Source organism: Globicephala melas, chromosome 12 (assembly GCF_963455315.2).
Source record: "Globicephala melas chromosome 12, mGloMel1.2, whole genome shotgun sequence".
Taxonomy (NCBI): Eukaryota; Metazoa; Chordata; class Mammalia; order Artiodactyla; family Delphinidae; genus Globicephala; species Globicephala melas.
In genome coordinates this window covers 14604029-14623578 of record NC_083325.1, presented here as the reverse complement: position 1 = coordinate 14623578, position 19550 = coordinate 14604029, and the positions used below count along the sequence as shown (strand labels likewise).

At 44.8% G+C, this 19550-nt stretch overlaps 1 protein-coding gene and 1 long non-coding RNA gene across 6 annotated transcripts in view; one reads left to right on the top strand and one right to left on the bottom strand.

Annotated features, from left to right (window-relative positions):
* Window positions 1-13037, bottom strand: part of ST3GAL5 (ST3 beta-galactoside alpha-2,3-sialyltransferase 5) — a 52497-nt gene extending 39460 nt beyond the window's left edge. Inside the window, exons 1-2 of one of the 5 annotated variants that reach the window (XM_060309360.2) lie at window positions 12825-12968; window positions 12245-12528 (exon numbers count right to left, since the gene is read on the bottom strand). Coding sequence is in view for 2 of the 5 variants with exons in the window: in XM_030837477.3 (XP_030693337.1) it covers window positions 12825-12912 (88 nt within the window). In the remaining 3 variants the exon portion in view is untranslated. Of the gene's footprint in view, window positions 1-12170; window positions 12190-12244; window positions 12529-12824 lie in introns of those variants that run through there. The other 4 variants (XM_060309359.2, XM_060309361.2, XM_030837477.3 and 1 more) reach the window with 4 other exon arrangements.
* Window positions 13038-13184: 147 nt separating this feature from the next.
* LOC132598257 (uncharacterized) lies at window positions 13185-15751 on the top strand. The gene is made up of 3 exons (XR_009566284.1): window positions 13185-14002; window positions 15123-15179; window positions 15536-15751. It is a non-coding gene; the product is annotated as an uncharacterized lncRNA (long non-coding RNA).
* Window positions 15752-19550: the final 3799 nt, after the last annotated feature.

Sequence of the window (19550 nt, the reverse complement as noted above, 5' to 3'; positions counted from 1 at the left end):
AGTGGTGGCGACATCAACAGGGAGTTGGAGAAAGAACCTTCCTGTCAGGTGAAACCACACTGAGTGGTCTCTATCCTGTATTCTACAAAACCAGTTCTGAAGAGAGCTCAGTGTTGCTGCAAATGATTCAGTAGCAACCCTGGAAAGGGCAGCCACTGAGAGCGCTGGCCTCTGATGCTACACTGGCCGCGGCACCATGATCTGGAGGCTTCTGGGTTTTAAAAACTTTATTTTTGGACATAATCTCAAACTTACAGAGAGACTGCAAGAAAACTACAAAGAATTCCCCTCACCCAGACTACCCACTTGTTACCATTCTACCACATTTGCTTGGTGATTCTATTATATGATGCACATACCACTTTTTTTTTTTTCTTGCGGTACACGGGCCTCTCACTGTTGTGGCCTCTCCTGCCTCAACCACTGTGCCACCAGGGAAGCTGATACTACTTTTTTAACCACTTGAAAGTAAGCTGAGGACACAATGACTTTCACCCCTAAATATTTTAGTATTTCCTAAAAACAAGGACATTCCCAGACACAACTGCAGTATTATGATAAAAATCAGGAAATTACTGTTACTTTAATACTGTTCTCTAATTTAAAGACCTCAGACAAATTTCTTTAGCAGTCCCAATAATGGCCTCAGAGCAAAAACAGGATCACATGTGGCATTCAGCTGTCATATCTTTTTAGCCTCCTCTGATCTGAAAGAGTTCCTTTATCTTTCATGACTTTGGCCTTTTTTGAAAAGTCAGGCTAACCGTTTTGTAGAACGTCCCTCAGTGGAGATTTGTCCGTTTCTTCATGATTCAAGTTACACATTTCCGGCAGGAATATCACAGAAGTGGTGCTCGACCGTCTTGGTGCATTTTCTCAGGAGGCACCTGATGTTGCTTTGTCCCATTACTGGTGATGTTAAATCAATTGGTCAAAGTTGGGTAAGGCAGCGGGCTTCCCTGGTGGCGCAGCGGTTGAGAGCCCGCCTGCCGATGCAAGGGACATGGGTTCGTGCCCCGGTCCGGGAGGATCCCACATGCCGCGGAGCGGCTGGGCCCGTGAGCCATGGCCGCTGAGCCTGCGCGTCTGGAGCCTGTGCTCTGCAACGGGAGAGGCCACAACAGTGAGAGGCCCGCGTACCGCAAAAAAAAAACAAAAAACAAAAAAAACGGATTCTGGCTCCACTATTAACGGCAATTTGCTTCATGTTTCTGAGCTTCTGTTTCCTCCTCTATGAAATGGAAATAAAAGTAGCATCTACTTCATAGTGTTGCTATGAACATGAGATGCCTAATACATGAAAGTGCTTAGACGTGTCCCAGGCACGGAAGAGGTACTCAGGCATTGGTGGCTGTCTTCCATCAAGGGCGTGCTTCAAGCCTGCACTACCGTCGGCTGGCAGTGTGACCATGACCTTTCACCTCTCTTGGTCCCAGATGTCTCATCTGCAAAATGTTGGTGGCACCTGTGTAATTGCTTCGCGGTATTGTTGGGATAGTAAACTGGAAAAGTTCTGCACGCATGTAAGATTTCAATTTGTTCTTAGTGGCCCCTTCTTTTTCCATTACAGTCAACAGTGTGGTAAAGGTCTCTTTTCCTGAGAGAGGATGCTGAGTGCTGGACACAGTGCTCAGGCCCAGCCTAGGCATCCACTGGTCACCATGTTGGACTCAATGCAAGTAACCAAGGCACCCAGGGAGATGCACTTCTTGGATCTTCCCTGGGCTCGTGAATGAGTCCAGAGCCTGGTTTTCTGTCTCTCCTTTTCTCAATTAGGGAAACAGCTGAGCACTGTGTGTTCTTTTTCAGGTCTCCACAAGCCCTGGGGGTGGGGGGAGGAGACGAGAGGAGACAGGAAGAAACTCTCCCTGTAAAACTTGGCTTTGACAGAATAGCTTCCAGTTGCCTTGAAATCCAATCTTCTTTTGAACTTGAATTTGCCATCAGTCACATTCTTGGAAGGCAATGAGCTCCAGCCCCAGTCCTGACAGTTGGGAGGGATAATACCTTTCCAAGAACCCCACTCCTGGTGTGGTAGAAGCTGACCGCCAGCTAACGCTTCTTCTCACCTGCTCAGGGAGAGTGGAGTGTCATGGACTTCAGCTCTGAGAGACCCTACAGACATCCTATGATCTGGTTCAGGAGAGAAAGTGCTCTCTTTCTACCTACTGTCTCTAGAACTGAGGGATAGTTTGATATCTCTTTCATACACTGTTATTGAATTCTCAAATGCTTGGCTTCCCCACTGCAACCAACAAAACTTGACTTCAGGCTGGCATTCACTAACTCATGAATTAATTAATTCAACAAATGTGTATTCAGTACCTACCATGGGTTCTAGGCATTTGAAGAACAGTGGACAAAATGAACAAAACACCTGCTCTCCGTGAAGTTCACCCCCAACACTTAGCCAACCAGCAAAAATCAGGACTGAAATCTGTCAGAGAGAAAGACTTGGACCACAAGTCAGAAGATCCAGGTCTGAGAGAGAGAGAGAGCTTTACCATGTAAAAGACGTCTGACACCAGATATACCACTTAGGTTCCCCGAGCCTCAATTTCTCATCTATAATGGGCATTGTATGGCCTGCTCATCCCCTGTCCTTGCAATGATAAAATGAAGGGAAATAAGTGAACTCATTTTGTATGCTGCAACATTGCATGCCAACTGGTCCAGTACAGATCCACCATGCCAACTCAAACTTTTTATTTGGTTACGGAAGGAACGTTTCTTGAGCACCTACTACGTACCCTGCATTTGGAATACAAGGATGAAGAAGATACGGCCCCTGCCTTCCAGTAGAGGAGACACACACAAAGCAGTTGGTTATACAGCTGTGTGATGAAAGCAGTGATGAAGCCATCCGAGAGAACCATGGGAGAGTAGAGGAGGGGGTCTAGCCCCATCCTCGGGTGACGAGGATGATGGGACACTTGAGCTGAATCTTAAACGACACATTGGAGGTAGCCAGATGAAGAGAGTGGGAGGGGAGGGGGATATGCTTCGTAAAAAGGTGTTGAGAACAGAAGAATGGAAACCAATGACAGCTCAGTCCCATGGTTCTCAGGCATTGAGTATTGACAGGAAGTGATGGAAGAACAGCTGGCTACAGGAATGAGCTTCTGGAAGGCCTTGTCTACCATGGTGATGTGTTGGGGTATATTCTCTAAACAGCAGGGAAACATTAAAAGGCTTTGAGCAAGGACGTCAAAGCATCAGCTCTAGGTTTTAGTTACTGGCAGTTGTGTGACAGATTGGCTGAAGGGGCACCTGCAGAGGTTGTGCGACAAGAATATTGCTGTAGGGCTTCCCTGGTGGCGCAGTGGTTGAGAGTCCGCCTGCCGATGCAGGGGATACGGGTTCGTGCCCCGGTCCGGGAAGATCCCACATGCCGCGGAGCGGCTGGGCCCCTGAGCCATGGCTGCTGAGCCTGCGCGTCCGGAGCCTGTGCTCTGCAGCGAGAGAGGCCACAACAGTGAGAGGCCCGCGTACCGCAAAAAAAAAAAAAAAAAAAAAGCTGTGTAAGGCAAGTTTAACTACTGTCAAGTTACTCTTTTCCCTTTGTAATTAATAAGTAACTTGATGGGAGATACTTAGAGACTAAGTAATTACCCTGTTCCTCATCCAATCTACTGGTTTCAGCACCCAGGATAAGGATACAATTCTGTGTGAGGTCAAGCAAGGTCAAAGTTCAGGAAAAAAATCCAGGGCTGGTTGAAGCAGTAGCTGATGAGCAAGAAGTAGCATTGAGACGCCTCTACCAGACTTAATTCAAATAACCACAAGGTGTGTTCACTCTTTGCTATTAAGAAAAAAACACCTCTAGATTTGCTTTGGAGAGTATACCATGAGTGCCTATGACTGTGCTATTTTCTCTTACGTTGAGTCATGCCTGCTGGACACAGCCGTTCATTTACAAGTGTCCAGTGGCAACACCCAGGTTCAGAGGGCTGACAGCTACCCATCCTCCTGTGGAGGCCTGGTTCTCCAGGGGCAATGCTGAGGGGTCAGCTCGGTGATTTCTGGTCCGCTGTGGCATGGCACAGGGAGCTATATTCAAAAACAAAACTCCAACTCTCCCTTGCCTTATATTAAAGCACAATCAGGTTTAGGAACTCCGAGTTGGATTATTCAAGAAACGTTAAAAAAAACAACAACAACAACTCTGTTATCGCAAAGTTAGAAACTTCAGAGAGAACATTTTGAAATCACACACCGGTCGTTACACTACAGTGCAGTGATATCCACTGCTAACATTCTGGTCTATATTCCATCTGCCTTTCCTCTTGGCGTATGTATATTTTATCAGGTTTGGGATCCTATTACCTATACTAGCCCTCTTCAGGCTGGGTCCACTGGAGATTAAGCCCTACAGAAAAGGATTTGAGTGTCTATTTTCTTTCAAGATTTTTTTTTTTTTTTTGACGTGGACCATTTTTAAAGTCTTCATTGAATTTGTTACAATATTACTTCTGTTTTACGTTTTGGTTTTCCAGCTGCGAGACATGTGGGATCCTAGCTCCCTGACCAGGGATCAAACCCTCACCCACTGCCCTGGAAGGTGTGAAGTCTTAACCACTAGACCGCCAGGGAAGTCCCTGAGTGTCTATTTTCTTAATTCTCCCAAGGATGGTATATAACTAGAATCACTCCAGAAGCACAGGAGAGAAGTTCATTCATAGTATACAATGGTGACCTTAGCGCATTAGGGCTTAATTCTCTTGTAGAGCCCCAGCTGGGGAGGGCTGGTCTGTACTGCTGTATAATTTCCTTTGTTCACCTAATAATCCTTTAAACAGACATTTAATAAGCATACACCAAGCACTGGGAATATAAAGAAAACTAAGACACAGCCTTTCTCTTGAAATGAAAAACCCAGCTAGGGAAAGCAAAAAATAGTTAACTACTCAAAATGCCAAATAACAGAGGAACCTGGAGAGCCCCGGGCCAAGGGACCACTAGCTCCATCAGACGAAATCAAGGAGGCCTCCCTGAGGACATGATGTGTAAACGGATCTTTGAGGGATAGGCAAGACCTCAGAGACAGAAAGAAGAGAGAGCAGGCACTCTGGATGGAAGGAAGGACATGTCAAGATGCCCAGAGAGGGCTGCTCAGGCCAGGTCACAGGGGACCTGGGGGAAAGTGGCAGAAGATGTGACAAAGAAGGAACCAGGCCCTCCCAACTGGCCCCAGAGGAGGAAGCGGCCTTAAGTGGTTCTTAAGCAGGGGGGCGGAGAGCTCACACTGGGATGTAGGAGGCGACGGGACGGAGTGGTCAAGGGGCTGCTGTGACCACCGCAGCCAGGGGTGGTGGGGCAGCTGAGCCAGAGCAGGGACGGCGAGATGGGGGCCGACAAGAGTGGTGGAGGAAGAAGAGGCCACGGAACTTGGTGACTGAGCTGGCAGGGGCTGTTCTTGTTGCACCCAGCCAGCCGAGATCCGGCCTGCATAACAAATTCAGGCCGCTAACGGGAGAAAAAAAAGAAAAAAAATAGCAAAGTATGCAAGAAGGCTCCACCAGCTGCCACCATTCCACCATCCGCTGAGATGATTTCCCGGCGGAGGTGTGGGCACCCATCAAAGAGGAGGAGGCCAGAGGGAATAAGACAGGACACTGGGATAAACTGAGGAAACTGCCCAGAGAACTGCCTGTCCTCCTTGGGCCCCACCAAGCTCTAACAAAACACCTTACGTAACAGCTCTCTGGCGGTGGGCCTCCACGTGACAGCAAATTAGACGAGCAGAATATGCTACAGCAGAGCACGTCTGTGGCAACCTCATGAGTGCCATAAATAAAGCCAAATCTAGAAGCTGCCTTTTTAACGGGAGATTTCCCTCTTAATCTAAAGGAAATACAAGGAGTCAGGCTGAATAAAGAACACTTAACAGGAGAAAGTGAAAGTCAGTAGAATGAACAGTTAACAAAAGCAACTCCGGGACCCAACAGAAACAAGCTCCAAAATGGCGACCTTCCCCCAAACAGGAGCATGAAGGGAAACACCAGGTAGATGATGGAAAAGTGAGTGTGCACATTCTAAAATAACCGAGACCCCACCCCAGAAAGAAAGGGTGAGGATATGGCTTCTTAAGGTTTGGGCTTATGAAGAGACATCCCCAAACAGGACCTTAGCAATAGTCCTCAGGGAGCAGCTGGCTGGTCAATGGGGAAGGGAAGGTGGAGGATTCGATAGGCAGTTGATACACTAATCCGGTACAGTGGTCCCTCAGTATCCAGAGGAAATTGGTTCCCGGACCCCCCCTTGGATACCATATCCATGGATGCTCAAGTCCCTTATGTTAAACGGTGCAGTATTTGCATGTAACCTATGCACATCCTCCCGTATACTTTATTTATTTTTCTTTTTTTTTGCGGTACGCGGGCCTCTCACTGTTGTGGCCTCTCCCGTTGCGGAGCACAGGCTCCGGACGTGCAGGCTCAGCGGCCACGGCTCACGGGCCCAGCCGCTCCGCGGCATGCGGGATCTTCCCAGACCACGGCACGAACTCGCGTCCCCTGCATCGGCAGGCGGACTCTCAACCACTGTGCCACTGGGGAAGCCCCCCTCCCGTATACTTTAAATCATCTCTAGATTACTTATAATACCTAATACAATGTAAATGCTATGTATGTAGTTGACACTATGCGGCAAACTCAAGCGTTGTTTTTCGGAACTTTCAAGAAAGTTTCCGTTTTGAGTATTTCTGAGCCACAGTTGGTTGATAAGGAGGGCTGGCTGTATTCAATAACCCTCTTTGTTCTACTGGAACAGAAGAACCATACTAGTCATGTAAAACCCCAAATCCATTACCAGAAAGTGGTAATGACCCCAGAAAAGGAACTGGAGGGACAGCGACAGGGAACAACCTGGAGGCTGACAGGCCCTGGCAGTTGAGAGACTTGAAAGAGAGGGAGCAAACACAGGAGACAAAGGAAAGTTTTGTTTGGGTCGCTTTAAGCCCAGAATAAGTTAAGCATGTTTGAGTTCCTAAAACTGACAACATGTATTTAGGTCTGTAAGAGGCATGGTTAAAACATACAGTTGCCTTTCACACCCCAATCACATGTCCCTTTTACTCTCTGCTCCAAAAATTTGGGAAACCAGCACTTGGGCAAGCTCCCAAACAGGCATACTGTCATTCACGTAACCCCGTTTTTAAACAGGCAGGGAGTACATGCCTGGGGGTAGAGCAAGAAGCAACACAGAAACAGCCTCTTCTAAAAGCTCTCATCTCATTTTCAAAATCAGACAAGTAGATCTAACACCAATGTAATTATTTTCCTCATTTTTCTTTTTAACTCACTCTACATTGGACATGAGGGCAGTGTCAGGAGGTATTTTACATTTGGAGGACGTGTGTATGTGTGTGTTTGGGAGGGGCTTAGAAAAGGCTCACCCCCACCCCAGGAAAAGAATGGGTAGGACTTGCTGGGGGTGGGGAGACAGGTGCCGCCTGAGCAGGGACAGTAGGCACTGAGGGGAGTTTCTGAAGGTCTAGCCCCAGAGGGAACAACGTACCCAGAGGCTGGGAAAGGAAGCAGGTCATGCCATGGTGGGTTGGAATTTTATCCTAAGATAAAAGAAGCAACTGGGGGTTGGGGTGTGGATTTGAACTGGAATTGGAGTTTGGAGAGACCTCTCTTGAGGCAGGACTGGAGACGGGGAAGTCCTTTTGTGAGGCAGGACCAGTGAGGAGGCTGTCGTGGAGACCCAGCAGAGTGACAATGCTGTGCCTGGAAACGCAGGAACCTGGACCAGGGAACAGAGCTGCCTCAGCCACCTCAGATCATCCTCTTAGGAGCCCTTCTGAGGGGTGGGGTAGGAATGTCCTGTACACTGCAAAGACAGGGATGCATTTGCCTCATCTGCGCCCTCCAGGCCAGACTGCCTGAGTCTGGATCCCGGCTCTGTCCCCTCGAGTTTCTTAGTTTCTTAACCTCCCTGAGCCTCAATATCCTCATCTGTAAAATGGGGATAATAATGGTACCAAACTCATATGGCTTTTGTGAAAATTAAAAGAACATATATATATATATATATATATACACATATATATATATACACACACACACACATATACGTAACATGTCTAAAACAGGTAAGGACAAAGTGAGTCAGTAGAGCATTTATCTTTGTTTCTGTCCTATGTTTTGTAGCATGTGGGTTTGTTGGGGGGGGGTGCTTATAAGATTTTCAAAAAGAGCCACCCTCTGCTAACCACAAAACACTCTTAGATTCCCATGACCCTCGATTCACTTGGCAGATAACTGAACCCCACCACTGTTAGCTCTGACTGTCCTATTTATCACCACAGATCTCCTCAACATTTACAGGAGGCGAAGACACCATAGTCACGTGTGGCTGCTGAGTAATTCAGACATGGCCAGACCACATTGAGATGTGCGCTAATAAAAGTATAAGATACACACAAGGCTTTGAAGACTTAGTTTGACCAGAAGAATGTAAAATAGCTCAATAACAATTTTTATATTGATTTCATAATATATTATACATATTGGGTTAACTAAAATATATTATTAAAATTAAGTCACCTTTTTTTTAAAAATTCCTTCCTTCTAACTCCTTGGATTTATTTTAATTGCTGTGTTCCTAACTTCTTCCTAATTTAGCTGACTAGCTCATTAGTTTTTGACTATTTTCTTGCTAATATGAGTAATTAAGACTGTGTATTTCTCTTTAAATACTGATTTAGTTGCATCCCACAAGCCTTACGTGTACAATTCATTCTACAAGTTTTTTTTTTTTTTTTTTTGCGGTAAGCGGGCCTCTCACTGTTGTGGCCTCTCTCGCTGCAGAGCACAGGCTCCGGACGCGCAGGCTCAGCGGCCATGGCCCACGGGCCCAGCCGCTCCGCGGCATGTGGGATCCTCCCGGACCAGGGCACGAACCCGTGTCCCCTGCATCGGCAGGCGGACTCTCAACCACTGCGCCACCAGGGAAGCCCCATTCTACAAGTTTTGATTTATATATTTTCATTGTTATTACTTCTTTATCTTTCAAATTCAAAATTTTTAATTTTTAAAATTATATTCTTAAATTGATACATAATTTAGTTTCACTGTGTTCAGAGAACTTGGTCAATACGATACCGATTATTTTAAATGTTAGGACTTACTTTATGACCTGGTATATGTTCGATTTTTGTAAACATATAATCTTCACTTGCTGGAACTATGTTTTCTATTTAATCAGTTTGATCAAGCTTATTAATTGTGTTGCTTGTTGAATCAATCCCTTATTGGAAAAAAAAAATCCCTTACTGGTTTTTAGTAAGCTTGTTCTATCAATTACGGAAAGAGATATGCTAAAATCTCTCACTATTACGGCAGGTTTGTCAACTTTTACTGTCATTCTGTCACTCTTTACTTTATACAGTTTGAAGCTGTGTCATTAGGTTAGAAGAATAAGCATAAGAGTTAGAAGGTTTTTTTTTATCTTCCTGGGAAACTGAAACTTTGATCCACCGGTTTCCTTTTAATTTTTTAAATGTAGCTACTAGAAAAATTTTAATTATATACATGGCTTGGGTTATATTTCCGTTGGACAGAGCTGGTCTAGAGGAAGAATAAGCAAGGAAACCAGCTACCAAATCCTGGGCGACTAAGGACTTGACTGCAGAAAATGACAAGCAAAGAGAGGAGAGTACTGGCAGCCCTGTAAAAGTACCACAACTCTGTTCTCCTCTCTTGCTGCTGAAGTCTAGATTGGAAATGAGAACAAGACGCTTGTGAAAAGCAGAAAGGAGTTGATGAACTCAATACATATAAGCCTTTAATTATGAAAATGACACCTAGTCTTAAAGGCAGACTTCATGTTCAAAACACAACCTACTATTCCATCAAAACAAATTTGTTATTTGTATCACTTTTTCCCTGTTTAAATTAATCAAATCATACCACCTGATTCTGAACTATTAATTCCAGATATTTAAAACTGGAAAAGGGGAAGAATTCATGGGTATAAGGCATTGATGAACCATCCAGTAACTTAATCCTGGATGTTCTTCCACACTCTAAAGGGGGAACAAAAATGTCTTGCTGAGTTTGGAAAATCTGTTGAACAGTAGTATACTTATGCCTACTTTCCTAGTATGTATGCTCTACTTAGAAAAACAAAGAAAAAGCTGTCCAGGTAAGGAAAGCCTGGTAGCGTCCTTGTAGCCCTCCAACCTCGTTTTTCTCCCGCTCCCCTATCCCTCTTCCTCACTCCCCCTCTGCACGTGTGCTCAAGCTGGGTCTCTCTCCCCGGACAGCCTGCGTGTCACCAACCACAGTCATTCAGTCATGGCTCCCTCCCACACTAGGCCATTGATTCACCCACTTCTGGATGCCTTTGCTAACTTATACCCCTCATACCGATCCAGCCCTTGCTTCTCCTTCCTCAGCAGTTAGGGAAGTTCGTTCCATCATTAATGTGTGTATACTCCCAGTTGCTTTAATTCTGCCAAGGCTTCCCAGCTAGACCAAAAACATAGAGCATGCTCTCTGGGAGTGTCTCCACAGGCAGTTCAGATTAAATCGCTTCTCAGGAACTAGCAAGGTGTGGAAAGTGAGGTTTGACCCTCTTCCAAGACTAGCCCTTCCGCCCTCAGCACCTGGATGACTCACACAGAGGACCCAGAACCTTTTTTACTGTCCCATTCACCTCCCAAGAGCCAACCTGCTAGATAAACTCCTGCCAAACAGACCAGCAGGGAAAGCAGGGAAGGACTGAAGGAGACACATCAAAGAACAAAGGGTTTGTTCTTATCCTGTCTTGAATATAGTCTTAAAATTCAATACTACTACTCAGCCATAAAAAAGAACGAAATAATGCCATTTGCAGCAACATGGATAGACCTAGAGATTGTCATACTAAGTGAAGTCAGACAAATATCATATAATATCACTTATATGTGGAATCTAAAAAAATGGTACAAATGAACTTATTTACAAAACAGAAATAGAGTCACAGATGTAGAAAAGAAACTTATGGTTACTAAAGGGGGTGGGGGGAGGGATAAACTGGGAGATTGGGATTGACATATACACGCTACCGTATATACAACAGATAACTAATAGGGACCTACTGTATAGCACAGTGAACTCTACTCAGTACTCTGTAATAACCTATATGGGAAAAGAATCTAAAAAAGTGTGGATATATGTACATGTATAACTGATACACTTTGCTGTACAGCAGAAATTAACACAACATTGTACATCAACTATACTCCAATAAAAATGAAATTACAAAAATTCAATACTAATCTATTGTGGTAATATGAAACAATCTGGCAGTCTGTGCCAAAATTATCAGCATTTTCCAAATAGGTAGTCATAAATGTGCATTTTTAGAATTTCTGCCTGTTGGCCCTCTCCGTCTTCTACAAACACCTTCGTGCCTTCCCACCTCACCCATTTCTTTTCTCGCCTAGAGGAAGACACAGCTACTAATCGTAACCAAGGTTCATTTTATCTTACAGAAACAGCGGCACTCAGACAACGGAAAGACACATGAAAAGGCTAACGACATTCCAGTCACAGGGCTCTGCCAGTTCACATTAGTCTCTCCTTGTCCCAGCACTGACTGGAATTTAGGTGATCCCCTGCTCTACGACTAGAAATTTAAGACATTCTTCTAAACCATCAAGCTTTCAGGATTATGTGAGTGAAACCACAACCCATCCTGACAGTTTTGAGTTTGTGCCCCTTCACTCAACAGACAGGATTCCTCTTCCAGGTTCAGGATAGCGCAACTCTTCTGTGGAAGAGGATTACCAAGAGAAGGGCTCCGCTTAACACCAGAGGGCAGGAGATGCGTCTCCTTTCTCTTTGTAATCCCAGCACCCAGCATGGTGCGTGGCCTAATGAGCAGGCAACCCGAGGGTGCCAGATGAAGGGTAGCAGGTAAAACCATTTTCCCTTTTAAATGAACAATACCTAATGAAGCAACGTCGTAAACATGAATTAAGACATGAGGACATAAATTTGTCTTTCAAGTCAGCTAATGATTCTGCAGGATCCTCTTCATCGGTCAACACATTTTGCAGTCAGAACCACAGAACCAGGGGCCTGAAAGGGGCCTTGGCCATCAGCAGGTCAAACCTCCCAGTACAGATCAGGAGATGGAGTCCTACAGGGGGATCAGTGTCCGCCAAGGTCACCCACCTGATGTGGGGTTGGGCAGGACCCCTCGCCTCTTCCTATTCGAAGATGCTCCCCGAAAATCTTGCATTACTTACACACTAAAGGCTCATATGAATGCCACTGCTTACAATTCAGGAGAAACCAAAGGTCACCAAAACGTGTCTCTTACGCAGGGCTGGCCGCATTGAGGAAGCAGGGAAGATCACTGGCGAATTTCTACCTGCAGACACCGCACGCTTTCCCGATGGATGCAAAGGTCAGTTTCCGGAGCTGCTAGTCATAGGGTCCCCCAATTCCGTCCCGGGGAAATGAGTCAACTCTGCTCTCCTGGGCTCGGAAGCTTCCAGCAATGAATTAAACCCCAAGTCGATGTGAAAGACTGAGGAGAAAGGGACACCGCGCCTGGACCCCACGTCCCGGTCGTTCACCCCTCCGCCTCCACCGCGTCCACACTTGCGCGGGCCGCGGCGCCTCCCGCCGGTCCACTCCGCGCGAGGCCACGACTCCCAGCCTGCGCCCCCGCCAGGCGCGTTTTGGGGAACAGTACCCTGGGCGCTGCCCGCGGGGGTTTGGGCGGAGTCTCCGGGCCCAGCCACGCGGGGGCAGGGACGGATCTGAGCCGCCGCCCCCTGCCCGCGGGCCCCGCTACGCAGAGGAGGGGGCTGCGCCACGTACCTCGACCGGCAGGTGCCGCCGCCGCCGCCGCCTTGGTCCGCGGCTGTAGGGGACGCCGCTCCGCGCCGCCCTCCGCCTTCGTCCGCATATTAGGGAGCGGGCGCCAGCCTGCCACCAGTCCTGGGCCCGGCGCCCCGGCCCGCCCCCTGCGCCGCGCTAGCGCCCATTCAGTCCCGGACCGTCCGCTCCCCAGCTCAGATGCGGAGGAGGGGCGTGGGGCGGGGCCTGGAGTCACGAGGACACGAGAACCAATCGGAGCGCGCGAGGGCCCCAGAGGCTGCCCTGCTCCACCGATGCTCAATCCTCCACCCTGCGGGCTTAGGGGAACTGGCCACCCCCAGCCAGACGCCCGTAGCTGGAAACGCGCTTGGCTGTGTGCTGGCCCGGGTGAGGGTCCCGGGCACCCACCGCTCTCTGGATCTCTGCGTGCGGTTAGATGGCGAAGGAACAAAAGGTGTTTATAGGCTGGTTATAGGCTTTTACTGCACAGAGGACTCGTAGATGCGGAGCCGCTGAATGAAGGGGCTTTATGTAGTCACGTGCTTTATTCTCTAGGACGGACCCGCAGGCAATACTGGTTTGGAGTTCCTGGAGCCCTCGACACAATGAGAGCAGCCTGAGTGTGTCTGGGCATTTGCCGAACAGCTTTCTGTTGTTCCACGTATCAGAAAAAATCGAGGGAGCACTAGTTTCACAGATGGGTAATTAAGACCCAGAGAGCAGAAGTGAGTCACCCTAAATCATTAGGGCATTTAGTGGCAGAGCCAGGATCAGAACCTGTGCTTGGAGCTCCCATTTCCATAACTCCGGAGTCCCCCTCGATTCTGGAGCGGAAGTGTCATACAATTTTTAAAAGTGTGAATATTAGTGAATCCCCAAATTCAGGAATTAAGAGGACTTGAAAGCACGGATATGTTATTTCTTTAACACAGGCAGGTGTGTATAATGCGCCTGGTACATTGCTGTGCCGTAGGACTTGTTGACTCTTCAGTAAAGTCAGTGAAGTTGATCTGCTCTCATAATTTCCTTTCGGGTTGGTGAGCACAGAGCATCGCAGTCGTGTGCCTGTGATACCGGTTCCAGTTCCCGTTTGAAAAAGAAGATCCTAGACAAGGAGCAAAATATATTTGCGTGCACCGAGAGTCCTGTCACTCTTTTTGTTCAACAGCTTGCACACGGTTTGTATAGCTCCAGACTCTCTTTGGAGCTGTGTTCTTCCCTGGGTGGGGGCAGGGGTGCTGGGGGGAAAAAAAAATTGTGGTATCTGGGTAACAAAATCAGAAGGGAAATCTCGGAGATGAAGGGTTGGAAGGACTCTGCCTTCACACCTTTCAGAGGGATTTTGTAGTAAAAATGTTTCTGGATTATTTTAATTTGAAGACACTTGAGCATTTTGAAAATGTTGGAGGAAAAGCTGTCACTAGGAGATCTGAGTCCAGTGTATTGGCCAAGGCTGGCCAACAGAGCAGCAGCCTAGCTCCCTGTTGTCTCCAGGGTCAGTGACAGCTGCAAGGAAGATGCTGAGCACCTCCCCCTCCTCTCTTGGAGACCAGCAGAGGCCTGCCTGATTATCAGATACTCTTTACCTCTACTTGCCTCAGCGGCTTTTCCCCTTTTCTCCCAGATACTGCTTGTCCATAAAGCCAGGCCTTGTTTGGAAGTATTTATTTAGAGCAGGAACAGTTGACCTTCCAGTCAATCCACCACTAGCAGAACCATGATGAGGCCTTATCACCACCACTGTCCTCTCCTGGACAGGACCCTCATCCATCCACCTCCGCATTTCAGCCAGCCCTGGGGCAGGCATGGCCCAGACACCCTTTATGGCTGGCACGGGGGTCAGCAGTACTCTGGCTTGGAGGGTAGAGAGAGAAGCTGACCCACTTGTGCAGCAAGACAAGCTGTGCCCTAAACATCCTTTCCACTGCCCGCAGGGTCACCCTTAGTTACTTTTGGGCACACCACAGGGCATGCAGGATCTTAGTTCCCCGGCCAGCATCTAACCTGCACCCCATGCAGTGGAAGCACAGAGTCTTAACCACGGGACCGCCAGGGGAGTCCCTGCCACGCTTAGTTACTGTTCAGGGTTAAGACAGAGATCCCCAAACGGTAGATGAGAATCAGCCACTGGATCTCAAAGCCTCAACTAGAATCTCTTCAAGTCAGTGACTGGTCTCAGAAAAGCCTTTGGACCCTGACTAGAAAAATGGTGGGGCTATTTGTGAATCTGGGACAGCACCCATGATTTTGTAATTTGTTAGTTCCTTATGCTCATTACTTTGGTCATTCTTCTAGCAGGCACTGCCCCCAACATCCATCCCATCTTCCCCCTCTGTGATGCAACATACGGTTTAGGTAAGTCTGCCCCACTCTTAGCTCTATGACTGGGCTGCGATTGGTGGTTCTCAAAGTATGGTCCGCAGACCCTTGGCTGGGGAGGGGCGGGGGTGGGGATCGGATCCCTGAGGACCTTTCAGAGTATCTCTGAAGTCAAAATTATTTCATTATAATCTAAGACTTTATTTACCTTTCTCACTGATGGTGCAAAAGCAAAGGTGTGCAAAAGGTATGCAACTGTAGTAGTATTTTCACCACCACACGTTCATGGTGAAAAAAAAATGCAGTTTCATTTAAGAATGTTTTTGATGGAGCAGCAAAAATGTGATTACCTCATTAAAATCTCAATCTCTGGGACCTTCCTGGTAGCGCAGCAGTTAAGAATCCGCCTGCCAATGCAGGGGACATGGGTTCGAGCCCTGGTCCGGGAAGATCCCACGTGCCGTGGAGCAACTAAGCCTGTGAGCCACAACTACTGAGCCCACGCGCCTAGAGCCCATGCTCTGCAACAGGAGAAGCCGCCACAATGAGAAGCCCGTGCACCGCAATGAAGAGTAGCCCCTGCTCAACGCAACTAGAGAAAAGCTGCTTGCACCAACCAAATAAATAATTTAAAAATTAAATAATTAAAAAAAAAATCTCAATCTCTCTTGAGTACACACCTTTTAAATATTTTATATGGCAAAATGGAAACTGCACATAAAACACTTTTGCTGCAAACTGAAGTATGATGGTTGTGTAAGGAGAAGCACTCATGCAATCGTTTGAGTTGCAAGCTGAACTAGCTGGTTGGTTTTTGTTTTGTTTTTTTCATGGAACACCATTTTTGCTTGAGAAAACAGCTGACAAATTATGGTTATTTCAACTTGGGTATTTGGTAGACATTTTCCTGAAAATCAACTAAGCAATCCTGTCTCTTCAAGGACAACAATTGACTACTTGTTGCCAATGGTGAAAAAATTCCAGATTTCAAAAGGGATTTGGAATTTTGGAAAACTTGTATCACCATCAGCTTGACAGCTTGTCAGTATTTCAGGACTTTTCTGATGTGATCAATGGTAATATAAATGAAGGTGATTTTTGGACATTGGATAATGTATTGTGTGCCAATATTTGGAAGACCTGCATTTACTCAGTGAATCGATGTTTTCCAAATGGCTAATGCATGATGTTACAAAATCATGTATGGGTAAAAGATCCATTTTAAATGCAAGGCAGACAATAGGTTTTCTTTTATTTTATTTATATTTTAATATAAAACAGATTTGACTTGTTTATTTATTTACTGGCCGAGCCACGTGGCATATGGGAATCTTAGTTCCCCAACCAGGGATTGAACGCCTGCCGCCTGCAGTGGAAGCGCGGAGTCCTAACCACTGGACCGCCAGGGAATTCCCCAATGGATTTTAATTTAACAGTATGAAAAGTTCATAGATAAGGTTTCAGATTCCACAATGCAACAAACTTTTAAGAAATCACCTCTTGTAGAGTTTTGGTGTACTATCAAAGAATATCCACAATTATCCTAAAAGGCCATTAAAATATTCCTCGCTTTTCCAATTACATGTTAATGTGAAGCAGGTTTTCTTCACGTACTTTAACCAAAACGATTTTCAACAGATTGAATGCAGAAGCAGATATGAAAATCCAGCTTAATTCTATTAAGCCAGACTTAAAGAGACTTGCAAATATGTTTTTTAAAAAAGCCATTCTTCTCACCATCTTTTTGTTTTGGAAAACATAGGCTTTTTTGCCAACATATTAACATATAATTTTATTATTTTTTATGAATTATGTTATTTTTAAAGAATTTAATTTTTTCTTCCAGTTTTATTGAGATATAATTGACATACAGCACTGTATGAATTTAAGATGCACAACATAATGCTTTGACTTACATACATCATGAAATGATTATCATAATAAGTTTAGTGAACACCCATCATCTCATATAGATACAAAATTAAAGAAATAGAAAAAAATTATTCCCTCATGGTGAGAACTCTTAAGATTTACTCTCTTAACAGTGTTCATATATAATGTACAACAGTGTTGATTATATTTATCATGTTGTACATTACATCCCTAGTACTTATTTACTGTATATCTGGAAGTTTGTACTTTTTGACTGCTCTCATCCAATTCACCTCCCCCCCCATCCTCTGCGTTTGGTAACCACAAGCCTGATCTCTTTTTCTGAGTCTGCTTGTTTATTGTTTGCTTGTTTTTAAAGTATAATCAACCTACAACACTATGTTAGTTCCTGTTATATAGTATAGTGGTTCAATATTTCTATACATTTCAAAATGATCACCATGATAAGTCCAGTTACAATCTGTCACCATATAAAGATATTAAATAATTATTGACTATATTCCCCACACTGTACATTTCATACTCGTTACTCATTTATTTTGCAACTGGAGGTTTGTATCTCTTAATCACCCTCACCTATTTCTTTCCTCCCTTCACCTTTCTCCCCTCTGGCAAAAACCTGTTTGTTCTCTGTATCTATAACTCCATTTCTGCTTTGTTATGTTTGTTCATTTGTTTTTTAGATACCACATATAGGTGAAATACAGTCTATGTCTTTTTCTGTCTGAATTATTTCACTTAGCATAATACCCTTTAGGTCCATATATGTTACCACAAATGGCAAGATTTCATTCTTTTTTTTATGGCTGAGTAATATTCCAGTGTGTGTGTGTGTGTGTGTGTGTGTGTGTGTGTGTGTGTATCTCACATCTTCTTTACCCATTCATCTATTGATGGGCGCTTAAGTTGCTTCCATATCTTGACTATTGTAAATAATGCTGCAGTGAACATGGGGGTGCATATATCTTTTTGAGTTAATATTTTCATTTTCTTCAGATAAATATCCAGGAGTGGAATTGCTAGATCATATGGTAGTCCCATTTTCAATTTTTGGAGGGTTCTCCATACTGCTTTCCATAGTGGCTGCAACAGTGCACAAGGGTTTCCTTTTCTCCACATCTCCGCCAAAATTTGTTATTTGTTGTCTTTTTGATGATAGCCATTCTGGCAGGTGTGATGGTATCTCTTTGTGGTTTTAATTTGCATTTCCCTGATGATTAGTAATGTTGAGCATCTTTTCATGTGCCTATTGGCCATTTGTGTTTCTTCTTTGGAAAAATGTCTATTTAGATCCTCTGTCCATTTTTTAATCTGTTGTTTGTTTTCTTGATGTTGAGTTGTATGAATTCTTTGTATATTTTGGGTATTGACCCCTTATTGGATATATCGCCTGCAAATATCTTCTCCCATTCAGTAGGTGACCTATTCGTTTTGTTGGTAGTTTCCTTTGCTATGCAAAAGCTTTTTAGTTTGATGTAGTCCCATTTTTTTTATTTTTGCTTTTGTTTCCTTTGCCTGAGGAGAAATATCCCCCCGCAAAATTACAAAGACTGAGGTCAAAGAGTATACTGCCTATACTCTTCGACCTTTCAGGTCTTACATTTAAGTCTTTAATCCATTTTGAATTTATTTTTGTGCATGGTGTGTGAGAGTAGTCCAGTTTGGTCCTTTTGCGTGTAGCTGTCCAGTTTTCCCAACACCATTTATTGAAGATGTTCTTTCCCCCATTATATATTCTTGCCTACTTTGTCGGAGATTAATTGCCCATATAAGTGTGAGTTCATTTCTGGGCTTTCTATTCTGTTCCATTGATCTCTGTGTCTGTTTTTGTGCTAGTACAATACTGTTTTGCTTACTGAAGTTTTGTAATATAGTTTGAAATCAGGGAGCATAATACCTGCAGCTTTGTTTTTCTTTTCCAAGACTGTTTTGGTTACTTGGGGTCTTTTGTGTTTCCAAACAAAGTTTAGAATTATTTGTTCTAGTTTTGTGAAAAATGCCATTGGTATTTTGATAGTGATTATGTTGAATCTGTAGATTGCACTGGGTAGCTTGGTAAGTTTAACAATATTAGTTCTTCTAATCTATGTGTATATCTTTCCATTTGTTTGGGTCATCTTCAGTTTCATCAGAATCTTATAGGTTTCTAAGTAGAGGTCATTCACCTCCTTAGTTAGATTTATTCCCAGGTATTTTATTTTTTTTGATGTGATTGTAAATGAGATTATTTTCTTAATTTCTCTTTCCGATAGTTCACTCTTAGTGTATAGAAATGATCTCTGTATTAATTTTTTATCCTGAAATTTTACCAAATTCATTGATGAGTTCTGGTAGTTGTTTGGTGGGATCTTTAGGATATTCTGTGTATAGTATCATGTCATCTGCAAACAGTGACAGTTTTACTTCTTCCTTTCCAATTTGGATTCCATTTATTTCTTTTTCTTGTCTGATTGCTGTGGCTAGGACTTCCAATACTATGTTCAATAAAAGTGGCAAAAGTAGGCATCCTTGTCT